We start from the raw sequence: 16,882 nt of genomic DNA, 5'->3' as shown, positions 1-16,882 counted from the left end.
TACTAAAATATTCCAATTGTACACACCATAAGACAATTGACATGCTGTTGCATATTACATTCAAAAGCAGAGTAACTGCCTATTAAGTGAGATTGGAAAACCTTTGTAGATTCAAAAGCAGAGTATCTCACTTAATTGGTGCGCGTGAAAACTTTTGGTTTTTATTCATTTTGCATCATTCATTTGCATGAAGCAAACAGGAAGATTAACTCACCCACTACGAACGAAAACCTTTTCTGCTTCACTTTTAATTGATCGTTTTATATTCTGAAATTTTGGCTTAAACGTTGCATAAAGAAACTAGATCATTTGTAAAGTGTAGCCGGTATTGAGTAGTATAATTAGGATACACCTTCCAGTTATATCCATCGGGATTAATTGGATTCTTACGCGATAGAGTCTAACTAGTTTTTTCTTTATGATCTACGTTTCTATTATTTTGTTATGCTTTTGTTCCATCATATGTCTAAGTGATTAATTGTTTCTAGTTACTTAATGTATAAATAAAAACATACCAATTCTTCTGTGTGCTTGTTCGAGTTTCCATCAAATTAGGTTTCTTTAGGATTCTTTGTATGTCAATAAAGATTAATATGCAGATCCGATATAAAGCAAAGATAATTCCAAACGCTTAACTCGACATAAGAAGTTATAGTCTGAGAGACTATGAGGTAAACACGAGTGAAGGTAAGGGAGAGATTAATTGTTTTCACTAGCCCTTATCTTTGCAGGAGCCACATCATGTCTCACCATAGCATCAACAGTAGATCTGTCACCATGTAGGAGAGGATCATGGGCATGTTTACCCAACTAAGTGTCCAGATGGGGAACATGACTGCACGAATGGACCGTCTAGAAAGGGGAGGCCATCGCAGTCGTGCTCAATGCCATGTAGTGCAGGAGGAAACAGGATCTTGTAGCGATGATGCTGACAGTCGACAAGGAGGTCGTCAAGAGGAGTTGGATGGGGATATTCATAATTTTAAATTGCAAGTACTAGCCTTTCAGGGGAAGAATGATCCGAGGTCTATCTTGAATGGAAACGGAAGGTCGATCGAATTTTCAGCTGTCGAAATTACAGTGAGAAAAAAAAGCTCAAGTTGGCAACCCTTGAATTCACAGAGTATGTCTTTGTTAGGTTGGATCAGTTAGTTGCTCTCAGGAGCGGGATGGTGACACACTAGTCACCACCTGGAGAGAATTGAGATCTATCATGAGTTAGTGTTTTGTGCTAACCCACTTCGACAGGGACATAATCTAAAACTTCAGCGCCTAATTCAGGGTTCCAGGACAGTGGAAGAATACCACAAAGAGATGGAATTGACTGTGATTTGGGATAGGGTCGAGGAACGTCTAGAAACCACCATGGCCCAGTTCCTAGAAGATTTAAATAAGGAAATCGCCAATATCATAGAACTGTAGAATTATGTCGAATTGGAAGAGATGGTACACAAGACTACTAGGATTGAGAAACAGTTAAAAGGAAGAGGGACTAACAGGGGTTTTGTTAGTACCAACCTTCAGCGACTCAAAGATGGGCTAGAAAAGTTGGAAGTTAGGAGGACTGAAGACAAAAAGGGGAAGCAACCTACCACCAATCCCACAAGCAACCCTAAGACACTAGCCACTGACAAAGCACCATCAAGTATTTCAAATGTCTCGAGTTTGGACATATTGCCTCCCAATGTCCTAATCAACGTGCTATGATCATTCGGGATGATGAGGATGTCATCAGTAACTATGAAGATGAACAGGAAGACATGCCATCATTCAGAACCAGTGAAGAGAGTATTGCCCATACAATATAGGGAGATGTGTTCATAGTTCAGCGAGCCCTGAATATGCTGGTCAAGTTAGAGGACAATGACCAAAGAGAGATCATCTTCCATTCGAGATGCTTGGTGAACGGAAGGTTTTGTAATGTGATTTTTGATGGGAGCAGTTGTAATAATGTTGCCATCATCTTGCTCGTTGTCAGGGCAACATTGAAGTGTGTCCTGCACTGTATTTCATACAAGTTACATTGGTTAGATGACAACAAAGAAATTAGTGTCACAAAAGAGATACGAGTTCCGTTCTCTGTTGGTAAATATGAGGTTGAAGCACTATGTGATGTCGTTCCTATGCAAGCACGACACTTATTGCTAGGGGGACTATGACAATATGATCAAGATTTTTGTCATACTGGTAGCAAGAACCAATACTCTGTGTGCATGGGTGGTCTCACCCATGTCCTAACTCCCTTGTCTAGAGGGGAAGCGTACAAAGATCAGTTTAAAATTAAGAAGTCCTATGAGGAGTTTGCATGATGACAGACTGAGGGAGCTAATATACCCACAAGAACTAAGAACTGCTTCTTCTGTAAAGGGTCGAAACATTAAGGAAATGAATATTTATTAAAATAGCGGAAGCAAATGATAATTAAAGTTTACATTCTTTATACAGTAATTTGGAATGGCCAATAGGGTTACGGAAATATCCTTAAAAAGAGTTAAAATAACAGAAAACAGAAATAAAACTAAATTTTTATGGGGTTAACCTCCACTGGCAATTTGGATGAGGTCTGGGAGGTAACCTTTACTCGCAACCCTGCTGCCGTTTAGGATCTGAATTTTAATTTTCTTGATCTGAAAGGGTTAAAATCAAACACGGAAAATCAAAAATTGGTAAAAATTATAAAACAACTAACGAAGTCATTTGTTTTGTTAAATAAATTCATTTAACATAAAACAATTTATTCCATACTTACTTACCGTTACGAGTTTCTAAAATCGACTTATAAAGACAATAACTCAAATAACATTACGATTTCATCTATAAATGAGTAAGAACAATAGTTTTCTTTTTTACCTGCTTACTGGTATCTGTAAGAGTTCATAGGGATGCCCCTCCTACACGTGAATCCAATATCAAAATTGTTAATTAACCGGCTGTCTTCCATACCCTGTCCGGTAATGAGTGCTAAACATATTATTGCCTTGATACTCCGTCCGGTATGAACGTGAACCATATCTCCCAAACTTTTTCGGTGTGAGACTTTTCAGGCTCGTTCGACTGAGATAACGTTCATGGTAGGATTTTTTCTATATATCAGGTCCGTCCACCCTTTTCCAAGATACCAATAAGTTTTCATATGCAGATTCACATTATCAATCAATATCCAATTACATATCAACATCCCATATTTATCAATAAATAATAAGTTATGTAAAGAGTCAGTACGTAAATCAAAATAACATAATTGAGATACTTATTGCAAACGAACCAACAATTGGGACTATGCAATTAGATAAACTAAATAACTGAGAAAGTAATGGAAACTAGCAATTGAACGGATATAATATAATAGTAAGTATTTTAAGCAGTACAAAAGAAAATAAACAGTAAATTATGACGAATATACACTGACCGGTTCCGGTTCTGGTTCCGCTAATGACCTATAATTAATTTTAAAATTTTTTAATTTTCACAAAACACAGTATTATTGATTATTAAAATTCAATTTACCGTAACAGAGAAAAAAATGATGGATTTTTATTCCGAATCGGTGTCCGAAATATCGTACTTTCTACTGCGTCTCTTAGCGGCTCTTCGGGTTTCCTGAATTTTCTTGAAGGAATTAAAATACTCGTCACATATCCCAAAAATACCCCAAAAGGTCAAAATAGGTGTTGCAAAATTTTTTCGGCCAATTTTAGGGTTCCAGCACGGTGGTAGCACCATGCTCCGGTGCCGGCTTTGTTGCCCACGGCAATGGTTAGTCTTGACCTGGCCGGTTTTGGCCGGTTTCACATGCAAACCTGCGAAAAAACGAGTTAGGAGGCCTCGGTTGGCGGAAAAAGGCAAAAAACCGAAACCCCACCGGCGGAAAGTCTCCAGGTGCGGTAACTCCATTGGTCCTCTTTCGCGGTTGAAGTTCTCATTTGACTAACTTGCATCAGAAAAGGATGGTGAATACGGTGGTAAAAAAATTACGTGAAACGGGAAGGAGCTCATCGAAGAGGATTTTGAGTTTTGGCCGCGGTAGCTCGGCTGAGTTTTGTTTGCGGTTTCCGGCTCACTCGTCGACCTTTTTACTCTGATATGGCCACAGGGAGACTTGGAATTGAATTCCGAGCGGAAAGAAAAAATTTTTACCTTTTTCGATGGTCGGCGGTGGCTTCGTTGCGACAGCGGCGGCGTCCCTCCGGTAGCTGGTCTTCCCTTCGACCGCCTTCTTCTTCTTCTTCTTCTTCTCTGGCTGGGTGTCGGATAGGGTTTTGGTTCCCTGCGAAGAGAAGTTTAAATACTTCTCCCCATTCGATTCAGGCCGTTCGTTCGAGTCGACGTGGAGCGAGGAGGATTGTTTGATGATTTCCCATTTAGGCTGATGGCGTGGACAAATCTGGACCGTCTATCGCGATCAATCTCGCCCGTCCGATCGTGTCTAAAGAGAAAAATACATCTGCGCCCTTTGTGCGCGCGGGATGCTATCTGAGCCATTAGATCGTCCAGGCACACTGATCGCCAGTGTAGCCTCCCGCGTGGAACCGATGTTAGCGTGCTCGCCACGCGGCGTGTCCTGCTTCGTCGTGGCTGTTGACTAGGCCGTTTGACGTTGCCAAACTTTTCTTTTTTGCGATTTTACCCCATGTTTTCAAATTGTTTTTCAAAAACATCCCCCGTATTCACACTTTCGCTCGTTTTTCTCAGAATTGTTTTCAATTTCGTCTCCAATTCATTTTTTTCTAAAAAATTTAATAAAATTAAATTAAAATGAATTTTTATTATTTATATATATTTTTATAAATAAAAAAAAATTATCCTGGGTCAAATTTCCGGTCCGGGTGTTACATCTTCATACAGGAGCAAACCAATATTCCCAATGCTACTGGAGATTGCTTGATATTATCCTTAGGCTCTATGTCATTGGATGAGAAAGTTGCCGAGAATATAGATTCGAGGACGAATCCTCTCGAAGAAGGGGGAGATGATGAGAAAATCACTAAAGAGAAGATTTGCGAAAAATCCTCTCGAAGAAGGAGGTCCATGAGGTCTTGTAGGGAAGAAAAGACTGAGCAAAGATGAATTTCTTGGGAAAATTCGTAAACATTCATGAACAAAAACTAGGTCTAACCCAATATAAGTTTCATACTGCAAATTAGAGTTGGATACACCGGGAACTCAGTTCAAGAAAAGGTGGCATCAGAAGAGATGGAAAAATAGGAAGTTGTTGGGCCTAACGACAAAAAAAAATACTCAGTTCATGAATTTCGGTGTAAGGAGAAGTCCAAAAGATGGTATGGGTGTGAATTCCCGTAGCCTATACATGTGTAGGCCTCCGCCCGTGCAACACGTGGTTCCTGCACATTCTTGTACCCAACCCGCACGGTCCAACATCGTGGACATATGAGCAGCAGCGGCCACACGCACCTCAGCACACACACAAGTGCGTAAGACGCTGGCCACACGCACAGCCTATGGGCGTGCGTGGACAAGTCGTCCCGCTCGCCCTGTGCACGCTGGAATATGTGCAGCATGCGATTTGCACCGCTCTTGTGCGCAAAAGATGGGTCGCATGCCTAGCCACCTGTACGTGCGCGATCGAAGCACGGACAGCAGGCCCGCATGGCCTGCAAGGCCCACCCGCAAGGCCCACAACCTGACCCTCATGCGATCAGGCCCGCTCGTGCGGCTCCTTCTTCCTAGTCCTTTTTGGACTCAAAAACTCTACTTTTCCTATTTCTACAAGGTGTCCAAGTTTTCCAATTATCCCATGTGCAAAATATACCAAATTTAAAAGTGGAATTCTAGTCAAAATTGAAGAAAAGATATCTTTGAAGACTTAGGAGAAAGGAACTATTATTTAAATATAAATACTTATCCCTAAGATGATTTAATTAATTAAATTAAGATAAGGATAAGAAATTTATTATTTAAGTAATTATGTATTTATTTTCTAATTAGATTAAAACCTGGAGTTTGGATAGTAATCCTAAATCCTATTCCAACTAAAAGTAGTAATCAGGAGCCCATATAAAGACCCTAACTCAAGCATTATAACACACATCTTGAGAATTAATAAAAGTTAAACTTTGAGCTTTGTTAGCCCAGCGCTAATTCTTCTCTTCAAGTCCTTCCAAGGTAGATGAGCTTGTCGAAATCTTGATTGAGCCGAGGAGTTGAGATCGATTTATTGGGTAAGTTTGTGGCGTCTTTCTTTTTTTCGTTTTTGCTTTTCTAGTTTTTGTTTTTGCATTCATAATTTTAGGATTGTATATTCAATTAGAGGAAAGGGTTTTAATTCGGTGGTTTGAGTTTTGATATTGCATGCGATTAGGTTGAGATTCCGGGAGTCAAAATGATCTTTCCCATAACCTCCCACATCACAAAGTCTCTTGTATTTGCTTTCTCCATGTGGGACGCCAGAATTGGATGTGTATTGACAATAGACAAATTGATGAGAAGGGAAAAAGGTTATAGTGAAATGGATCTTTTCTATATAAAAAGGGATGTCGAGACTTATATCAATTACTTGAACATAAAGTTTGTAGAGTAAGCGTTTTAACCACATTTCTTCGTACACCTTGTTGGCCATAGCTCTGAACTCTACTTTTGCACTATTTTGAGTAACCACTATCTACTGTTTACTTCACTAAGTAATCAGATTTCCCACACATAAGTAAAGTATGCTAAAGTCGATCCTCTATCAATAGTGGCTCCTGCCCCAATTTGCATCAATTAACACTTCGATATTCTTGTTTTAAGTCTTCTTGAAGCAGAAACCTTCTCTAGGAATTCTCTTCAAATAACTTAGAATATGATATTGTCAATTAATTTGTTCTTCAATAGGATTATTCAGAACTAATTAGTCACATTAACAGTAAGCCAATACCTCGTCGTGTATTTGAGATGTAGACGATTTTTTCAACTAACCTTTAGTATCTTCCTTGTCAAATAGAACATTGTTTCCTTCTCCCTTTCCTTTGATGATTGCTTGCATTGGAGTATCTGCAGGTTTACAATCCAAAATTCTTGTTTCTTTTAGTAAATTAAGGACATGCTTTCTTTTTGAAACTACAATTCTTGATTGAGACCTTATAGTTCCCATCCCGAGGAAGTATTTTAGATTTCATAGGTTTTTTTACTTTGAATTCATGACTTAGAACTTTTTAAGTTCTATAGTCTCATCTTCATGATTACTTATCAAGATAATATCAACTACATAGACAATTGTGATATATATGATTCCACCAAGAAAATGTTTAACAAATAATGCATAATCTGATTTACATTGAATATATTTAAATTTCTTTATAACCTTGATAATCTCTAAAACCAGACTTTGGGCTACTACTTGAGGTTAAAGAGAGATTTTTTCAGCTTACAAACCTTGTTTGACTTAGTATAATCTTTGAGGCCTCCATGGATCTCCATATACGCTTCTTATTTTAGGTCTCCTTTGAGAATGACATTTTTTATGTATAAATAATGAAGCTTCCAATTAGAATTTGCTGCCAATGACAAAAGAACTTGAATAGCATTAAGTTTTATAACAAAAAGGTCTTCTAGTAATCAATATCATAGATTTGAGTAAATCTCTTAACAATCAAACGAGTCTTGAATCTACTTGTGGTACCATTTGCATTGTGTTTAACAGTGAAGATCCACTTGCATCTCACAGTTTTTTTCCAGAGGTTGTTCAACAAGTTCGCATGTACCATTTTTCTCAATTGCCCTGAGTCCTTTGACAACAGCTTGTTTCTCCTTATGATCTTGCATGATTCAAATATTGTTTTGTGCTGCGGGAGTGCTCTCATCAAGAGTGCTACTTTTTAGCTGAAGATTGGCTAAATACTTTTAGGAAAGATGCTGAATATGTGCTATTTGATTGATGGATTTTTCTCTTTCTTCTTCTTTGGAGAAATGTTGAGAGAGAGAGAGAGGAAGATGGAGAAAAGAGGCAACAAGTTGCAAATTGCGACATCTAGAGGGGCTGGAAGCATACTTAGTAGTCAATCATGACAATAACACTTGGTTGGAATTCAAATTTTCCTTTTGTAATGAAAACTTCATGTGCATAATGAAAGACTAGCTGATTAAGGGCTAGTCATTTTGCTCTTCTTTTTCTTGCACTAGTTTGTGAGGTGGCCAATAATTTCCATTCCTTTTGTACTAAATTTTGCCAAATATGAAAACATTTCTGTAAATATATCATGTTAGGGTTATAGCTTATATTTTAGGGGGTCTTCTTTTTCGATATTGGGTGGGGTTGGGGGCTATTGTTGCATTAAATTGATTAACAAAAAAGGATGATTGGAACCTGTGGAGTAAAATTGTTTCTAATGCTGTGGGGTTAAAATACATCTTTTGTGGGCCTTCTTAAATTCCTTTATGCTTCTCTTCTCCTTTTTCTCTGTCCCTTTTTGCATTTACAGTACACCTGAGATTCAGTGTATCCGGTCCATTTGTTGCCTGTGCCATTGTTGAAGCCTAGTTGTGGTTGTTCCCTTTAAGTAATGGTTTTCTATTTTCTTATAGGTCATCCTTTTCAATGAAGCCAATTGAAAATGGTGAAATTGACTTGGAAGGTGGTAAATCAGGGAAAGACACGGATAAGTCAGTACGTAGTAACAGAGTTAAAATACACAATCAGGCCTTATTATCAGGCCTTGCATACTGCATTTCCTCATGCAGCATGATTCTGGTCAACAAGTTTGTGCTCTCCAGCTATGATTTTAATGCTGGGATATCTTTGATGTTATACCAGGTAAAATGATAAAATATTTTTTTTTTTCAGTTTGTCATTAGAACAGTAGCAATGTTCTTTTATCTAATTTACCAATGTACTTAAACGGTTTCTAGATATACTCATGGCAGTTCTTTTGGTGCAGAATTTCATTTCAGTGATTATTGTGTCTATATTGAGCACGACGGGCATAATATCAACAGAACCACTAACATGGAGATTAATAAAGGTGTGGTTTCCTGTCAACATGATATTTGTTGGCATGCTTGTTACCAGCATGTTCAGGTATTACTTATTTCCACTTTATGGTGATCTTGGTATTTTTTTGTGCTGACTTCATCATATGCTAGATATCTTTCTTGAAATAAAGTTGAAGACGTTTTTGCTGGTTGTTTTGCAATGTTTTCCTATTAAAATGGCATCTATTTTATCTTTTTCTGGCATACTGTCTCAGTTTAACTTTCAGTTAAAATCATGTTTGTACATTTATTTTACATTTTATAAACAGCTTGATTGAATGTCAAAGAACTGCTTAATTTTGTTTGACCCAGCTTTCACAGACTTGCTTTGCTGTAAGACCTACGTTTGGGATGGCTAGAAAAATAATAACCCTTTCTAAATTTTTTAGAGGACACAAAAATTGCTCCTTTAATGATTACCAACTAGCTTACCAACTTTAACGTGTAAAATTTGATGGTTGAGCTGCATAGATAATCAATGAATATGATGGTCCAGAACACATCTTACATGGGAGGCACCTGCTGGTAACTGCTTATTATGTGTTCAAGTTGTGTTCATATGACCCGTAGTACGTGCCAGTGACATAGCGCATGCTTGGTCCTCGAAATGTTTTTTAATTAGATATTGTATTTTCCACAGCCTGAGATACATCAATGTCGCTATGGTCACAGTTCTGAAGAATGTCACTAATGTGATAACTGCAGTGGGTGAAATGTATCTGTTCAACAAGCATCATGATAGTAGAGTGTGGGCTGCTCTGTTCTTAATGGTATAATCATCACTCAAAATTATTTGTGGTTAAATTATTCTGAATAGGAATGGAAGTAATATAGTGAACCTCATGTAGTTGTTGAGGTTATATGGTTCATTGCTTGTGTTGGATCTCTTCATTACTTTTATTTGGATTTTCATTTCCAACCCTTCTCTCTTATCACTTGAGATTAAAAAAAACCGAAATGGTGATGTTTCAATTATGCTGGCTTGAGGTAAAAAGTCCGAACAAAAAAGAAAAAGTACTTCTATACGAGAAATTCTGCTATAATTTGTTATAACAAATCTTCCATTGCTGGAGCATAAATGTATTGCAGTGTTTTCACTTGTTTGAGAAAACTTGGTTTCTCTCTGCTATGCTACAACTATATTATCTAAACTTTAAATTTTACGTGGGTTCTGAATTTATTCTCTCAAAGAACCAATTTCACTCTATAGTGAAGAAGCATGTGATCTTTTATAGTTGATTTCAACATAATTCACTGGTCCTTTTTCTTGGTTGAAAAAGGAAGTTTATGTTTGGGTTAATCTTTTTATTTTTTTGTGTCCACTTCATGGATTTTGAGGTGCATTTTACAACTTGTTCGTGTCTTATTGATCATAATGGTATACTGTAAAATTGTGCTAGAATAAAACTGATTTGTACTAGTGACAAGTTATGTTTTCCATTTGCAGATCATTTCAGCAATTTCTGGAGGAATTACAGATCTATCTTTTCATGCTGTTGGCTATGCATGGCAGATCATTAACTGTTTCTTAACTGCATCATATTCTGTGAGTCTGTTTGAGGTTTTATTTTGTTGTACATTTCTGTAATTTTATTGCCTTATTTTTCCTTCTAAAATTCATAAATTGTTTATGGTTGCTTTGCTGGAGGTTGTTATCAAACTAGATATATTTTTTATTTGATCCTTTAAACAAAAACATTTTAGCTTTAGCAACTTGGCTTAAGAAGTTAGACGAGGCACCATTCTAGTAATTCGAAGGGCATGCATTTATTCATGAGTTTATCCTTAAGAACTATCAGAGCATATTCTGCATCCTAGTTCAGGTATTGATGAATCACGTAAGTTATGGTACTTCATTTCATTAAGATGATAACCATACTTCATTAGATAATCAATATCCTCTTTGCGTCAGAAATGGCTTAAGGAAAATCAATGTGTGAAAACTTTGGATAACCTTTTCAAAACCGCCGTTCCACGGGGAGGACAGACTTAATATGGTATGTCTAACTTTCAGATCATGATGGAAAGGTGGATGCTTGTTCTGTGACATGGTTGACAAAGTTTCATTTTCTTTTAATCATTGTCTTCTGGGAGTAACTATTCTTTAAAGCCTCATATTACTTGTTAAAGACAAGGTTAGGCAGTTAATGTGCTATATTCGAATGTTTAAGCTAAATTTCGTTGGCAAGATATTGCAAAATCAAAAGAGAAACACGAGTTCCTCAAAAAGAAATAAGAACAATAACATGTGCAGGATTGAGTTCAGATATGTTAATTTTAGTCTTTTGTCTTTCACCTCATTTAGAGGTTGCTTGGACTTCATTCTTAGCGAGGAGTTTGATATGCATATTGGGTATCATCTTCAGCCAAAAATTTAAACTGGTAGAAAGCAGGCTTTTAATTATATTTTTACATGCTCTCTCATGTGCAAATAGAATTTTATAGGAGGCTTTCCACATAAAATCAATAAATCAAGCCATTTCCTTTAATTCATATATTGAAGAAAAATAGACAAGAAAGTTGCTCTGAGAAAAAATAGAATCCTCACAAACCTATGTAGGTGCTCACTAAATCCTGGTGGGGTTTTTCTTCTAAAGAAAGAAAACAAGGTCCTTGTAGATTTGCCATACAGCTCACTCATTAATGCCAATCTCTATCTGTTTAAATTCACAGCTGATGCCTCGATTTTCAAGAGTTTGGTACACACGTTAGTAACAACTTTTGGTAGTTCCCAATTCACATATTCTTTTAGTTGTAACCTGATTCCAGAAACTTTTCTTCTTTTGTTCTTTTTGAGAAAAATTCGTAAAATTTTGTATGTTTTACTTTGTGTCATCATAAACTTTCTAATTATTAATGGTATGTCATTTACTTTTTGAAATAGGGCTGACAAATTTCTAATTTATTTTGTTTTATTTGTGCAGCTGACTCTACGCAGGGTCATGGACACTGCAAAGCAAGTTACAAAATCTGGAAACTTAAATGAATTTTCCATGGTCCTACTAAATAACACTCTTTCAATACCTCTGGGGATTCTTCTTGTTTTCATTTTTAATGAGGTTGATTATCTTTCCAGAACGTGAGTTTTTTCTTTTCACCCCTTCTCCATCTTTTTTTTTTCCTTTTATTTTATGACCTTAAGTTTCTAGTAGTCACAATGATTAATCTTTATTGCTTACTTAGAAGGGTTTTCATCTCTGCATTACACGTAGCTGGTTATTCAATCATTTTGATCATTATGATTTTCCCTGCATTCTTTTCTTTTCTTTAAATTTCACTGTCTACCATGTTCCCCTTCCTCGATTACTCTATTCTTCTCCTTCCAAACCCTACTCCATCACTTAGAAGTTAAAATTCAAGTAGAAGCATTTCAGAAAGTTTTTTGTTATCGCAATTATTATAAGTGAGTGTCTACAAAATTTACAGAAGCATTCTCTGGAAGGTTCATACTTTGAAACCTACTAGAAGATATGCTAACTTTCAAGTTAACCAGTGTCATAATATCTAGATTCCACTGAAGATGAGCATTTCTATTCTAGGGCAGACTGAGTTGACATGCTTTGTTATCAATTAGTTGAGTTTCTGTTCCTCACAATTTATTCTTGAATCTAATGAACATGTTTCGATTTGGCAGGCCACTTTTGAAGTTGCCTATGTTCTGGTTGGTAATGACCTTAAGTGGATTTTTGGGTCTTGCTATCAGCTTCACTTCAATGTGGTTTCTTCATCAAACAGGAGCTACCACATATAGGTAAGAAAATGGTCAGAGTACTGAACTCAAGAAACTTCACATAGTTGCAGTGTCCGTTATTCCAATGTTGACTTTGTTCATATAAAGAAAAATCTTATCTCAGCTTGACTTAATAGATGTGGATGAGGAGTTAAAAGTTAAATTTATTGTCGGCTTATCCCCCAATGATGCATTTGACAATGAATTTGTTGGGTATATTACGCAATTATGGAGCTACTATGCTTATTAAAACGAGACGATAAATTAGTGATCCAACTATTTTTAACTGAATATCTCACTAATTTTCAATCTACAGTCTTGTGGGATCACTGAATAAGATACCTCTTTCTGTCGCTGGCATTGTTCTTTTCCATGTACCTACGAGTTTGGAGAACTCTGCGAGTATCTTCTTTGGTAAGTACTGTTCCATGAACTAACTCAAGACACTGGTATGAGCATGTGCCTTACTGCACTTAACTTTAAATTGCGGTTCTCTTTGTGTCTTTCTTTTAGGTCTCTTGGCTGGGGTATTTTTTGCTAGAGCCAAAATCCGGGAGAAATCTCAATCATGACAGGTTGTATCTCCCTACTATGTACACGGGTTATAATTTTTTGTTCACGTTCTGTGTAATTGTGATCGAACTAAAAGCAACCACACCCTTTCATCAATACGGGAATGAATCCAAGTGGATTTGATTGAAGAGAGAATAGAGTCATGGAAGCTTTCCTGCAGTAGTTTTTCGTTGTTATTTCGACAAATGTTTCCCTTAGCAGATGGGTGTCTTACAGGATGCAAAACAGCATTTACTTTTTTGTTGTATTAAAGAATGGGCGCTGCCGAAATTTCCCATTTAAAATTGTATTTTGATATATGCTGGGGTCCAATGTATTCCCTTCTCACCCCCCCCCCCCCCCCTCCAACCCCTTCCCCCAAATCCTTTTAGGAAGAGAAATGCTTTTCTTGACAATTTGTCTCAATGTAATTCAAGAAAAATCTACTGTATTTTTTTCAACTAAAATTGAAGAACATGAGACAAATTCTCATTGCTGCAGTATGATTTTGTTGGCCCAAAAAGCGAGAACCTAAAGGCAGAGAATGTGATTCAAGAATAAAGTTTCAATCCTCTTAAGACATACTGATAAAGCAAAACAACTTAAGAAAGTACTTTCGATTATTTCAATTAAACTCGCAGATAATTTTCCGATATTTGGAGAAGATCTCCCATTATACTCTCGTGGTTTATTCGCAGACCCGGTTATAAAAAAATTAGGGAAGAAGGAAAGATTTGAAGAAAGGAGAATTTGCAGAAGATTGTAGATTAAAAATTTGAAAACAATTAGAAACACTAATCCTATGGCTGATTAGAATATACTAATTTACCTAATTACAGTAATTTTATGCTAATTTTAGTGATAAATGCAAACAAACATAATATTCAACAATATTAAATAATTAAAACAGATAATTAATAGTCATGCAGTTAGTTCATTACTTCAAACAACCGATATCGAACACCTTACCGTTATTTATGCGTCTGCATCAAAACGGCGCCGTATTATAGTCTACGAGCCGCAGCTGATCAAATCAACCTACAACACGTCTGGAGCAAGACGCTGCGTCATTTCGGATTCAGTCATCTTCCTCCCTTGTCCGGCTTGCCGAATCCAATGGAAACGTCGCAGAGTAACAACCCTGTCTCCAACCCCGACTCTTCCATAGTGTCATCGGCGCCTGTGTGGCCCACGATCGACGGTCCTCTGGGTCTGTCCGAGGAGGAATCTGTCGGGTACGCTCGGAGGTTCTACAAGTTCGGCTTCGCCCTCCTGCCATTGTTGTGGGCTGTCAACTGCTTCTATTTCTGGCCCGTTCTCCGCCATTCTCGTTCCTTCCCTAATATTCGCCCTTGTACTTCCGCTCTCTAATTGCTTTTATTTCCTTTCTCTTTTAGTTGTTTTCCTTCTTCATCTAACTTTTTTCCTGGTAGATTTCTTTCTTAATTTCCTTTGGTCGAGTTTTCTGGAGTCTGTTGAAAGTTTTGTGAATGTAGGGTTATTATTTTGGTACTAATTCTTGGTTGAAATGTGTGGATTTGGTTGAATTTTGAGGTAAATATCTTGTCCGTATTCGGTGGCTTATTGATATTTGCTGCTGTCAGTCTGTTTTTGATTCATCTGCTGCTTATTTTATAGATTTTCCTTTTAGGGGTCAGAATTTTAGGAAGCCAACTAAGAGTTTGAGAAGAACTTGTTGAGTCTTGGAGAATTCATCTGCTTTGATTGAAGGGCCCTTTTCTCGTGTTCTTATTTTCTTTGATTGCCAATGTCTCAACTTCCAATCACTATGATAAGAAACGGAGGAAGTTTTTGTTTTTTCCCTATGCCCAATACTGAACAATGCTTAACTACAGAAGCTATAATTTCGGCAATTCTAATTTCAGTGCTGTTAACTACATGTTGACTCTTTGCAGAATTGTGCTATGAATCTTCATTAAGTTCATATATTTTTTTTAGTAAAGTAAGCTGCCAAACATCTACTTGGTTCAGCCCTCAAATCACTGAACAAAATACTGTTCAGGTATTGTTTTTTGTATAGATTAGATTGCCTGAAGCTTACCATTACACAATTATGTCCATTGCTAGCTCCATTGTACTTCAAAAGTTTCTTATGCAGGTTTCCCCTAGCAAAGCTTTTCTTCTGTAAGATGCACTTCTTTAATTACTTGTGTTCTGAACAAGTGAGAAATGGCTGTTTTAAAGTATTTATATGATTACACCTCTCATAAGTTTTGTCATGCAAGAAAGTTTCTGGCTGTGACTAAATGTTTTCTTCTTTTTTTTTTTCCACATCTCTTCCAAAAAAAAGCTGTGCAGTATTCTTTATCAAGCTTTTTAAAGTTAGAAATGACACTTCGTTATCTCTATTAAAGGAAGTTTGAGAATGTAATAACCGTGTATTTATACTCTTAAGTGCTTACGGTCCAATGAGCATTGTGCATCTGAATGTTGCTAATGCTCTCCTTTTTCATAGAGTGCAGTTTGTTGAGTTTAGCCTCGTGACTTTAGTTCCCATCATTTACTGGACCATGAAGGGCCTTTGCATGTGTTAATTTATCTTGCAGCAGGTCTTTGAATTGTGTAGGAATTGTTGTTTTATCTTTCCTTTGTGGTTATCTGACTCTAGGAAAGTTCTTGAGATGTATCAAAGTTCTCTATATTCTGTAAGCAATTTTTACTTGGCGTTTCCATTACTTCTCTTTCTTTTTGTCCGAAGTTGGTGCTTGAAGTAAGAATTTGAGGTGGTTGAGGAAGTGGATGAAGGGCTTTGTGCATTAGAAATTTCTTATTATTTCTGTTGAACATGATATTTTATTTTTTTAGTTTACTATTTAATTAGTTAGTATTATATAATTAAAATTCTATTACAATAGTAATCTCATGTAATTAAGATTCTAATAAAATAATTATTTTTTAATTAGTATATTAAGAATTGTATAAATACTTTAGGTATAACAATTTAAAGAGTGAGAATAAAATTGATATTTTTTATCTAAAAAATCAACAATTTCCTTGAACTGGATTGAAAACACTGCTATGTTCTCCTTTTCAAGTTCTCTACTTTAGTGTTTCTGTTTTTACAACTTTGGAAAAATATTCTCTTTGTAGATGTTGTTGGATCTGCCGTGGGGTTTGCGGTATTCTCAGTTCTTCTCTCTACATGGGCCTTGACGTTTTCCATCGGAGGGACACATCTCTTTGGTCGTGTTTGGAATCAATTAGTAATGTACAATGTTGCTGATCGACTAGGCTTGACAGGTTGGAGCTAGATATATATGCCTTGGTTCTATATTGAATCTTCCACACACAGCTCTTTGCATATTCTTTTAGACTTGTTTTTGGGTGGAATATATTTGGGGCAATGGATTTTGACGGTGCTTGCTTTTGAACTCATAATTCATGTATATTCTCTATTACGGGATTAATCAACCATGTATCAGATTGGATACTGTAGTTAAAGACGAATATCTGATTACTATCGAGTACCCCCCCCTCCCCTCCGAATTACGAAGGCAGAAGACAAGTGTAAACTGTGAAATCGTCCTTGGTAGTTAGACTTGTGTTCTAGTTCTTACGACGTTGTTGAACTATTTTAATTTTGAATATAATAACTGTTAGTTTCATACAGAA

The 16,882-nt window shown here is 36.7% G+C and overlaps 2 protein-coding genes and 1 long non-coding RNA gene across 4 annotated transcripts in view; 2 read left to right on the top strand and 1 right to left on the bottom strand.

Moving 5' to 3' along the window:
• The window catches only part of GONST1 (golgi nucleotide sugar transporter 1), a 20,845-nt gene extending 7,093 nt beyond the window's left edge, over window positions 1-13,752 (top strand). For both annotated transcript variants that reach the window (XM_022044171.2, XM_088222452.1), the window contains 8 exons: window positions 8,521-8,749; window positions 8,874-9,013; window positions 9,608-9,737; window positions 10,415-10,513; window positions 11,892-12,046; window positions 12,602-12,718; window positions 13,014-13,111; window positions 13,211-13,752. In XM_022044171.2, the coding sequence (XP_021899863.1) occupies window positions 8,521-8,749; window positions 8,874-9,013; window positions 9,608-9,737; window positions 10,415-10,513; window positions 11,892-12,046; window positions 12,602-12,718; window positions 13,014-13,111; window positions 13,211-13,269 (1,027 nt within the window). In that variant the 3' untranslated portion in view covers window positions 13,270-13,752. The remainder of the gene's footprint in view (window positions 1-8,520; window positions 8,750-8,873; window positions 9,014-9,607; window positions 9,738-10,414; window positions 10,514-11,891; window positions 12,047-12,601; window positions 12,719-13,013; window positions 13,112-13,210) is intronic.
• Window positions 2,540-14,324, bottom strand: LOC148253241 (uncharacterized). Its single transcript, XR_015821437.1, has 3 exons — window positions 14,219-14,324; window positions 2,851-3,105; window positions 2,540-2,627 (listed from the first exon to the last, which is right to left on the bottom strand). It is a non-coding gene; the product is annotated as an uncharacterized LOC148253241 (long non-coding RNA).
• Window positions 14,218-16,882, top strand: LOC148253240 (gamma-secretase subunit). Its single transcript, XM_088222455.1, has 2 exons — window positions 14,218-14,603; window positions 16,361-16,882. Exons 1-2 carry the CDS (start codon window positions 14,366-14,368, stop codon window positions 16,519-16,521), a joined length of 399 nt encoding a protein of 132 aa, XP_088078581.1. The 5' UTR covers window positions 14,218-14,365; the 3' UTR covers window positions 16,522-16,882.

The sequence above is a fragment of the Carica papaya genome, chromosome 6, assembly GCF_054855325.1.
Source record: "Carica papaya isolate Zhongbai chromosome 6, ASM5485532v1, whole genome shotgun sequence".
In the NCBI taxonomy this organism is placed as follows: domain Eukaryota; kingdom Viridiplantae; phylum Streptophyta; class Magnoliopsida; order Brassicales; family Caricaceae; genus Carica; species Carica papaya.
The sequence above is the reverse complement of the archived record's forward strand: the minus strand, read 5'-3'. Positions and strand labels throughout refer to the sequence as shown.

Coding starts and splice junctions, on each gene's coding strand:
- LOC148253240 (XM_088222455.1), top strand. CDS start 14,366: ATGGAAACGTCGCAGAGTAACAACCCTGTCTCCAACCCCGACTCTTCC. Junction 14,604..16,360: donor CTTCCCTAATATTCGCCCTT/GTACTTCCGCTC, acceptor TTCTCTTTGTAG/ATGTTGTTGGATCTGCCGTG.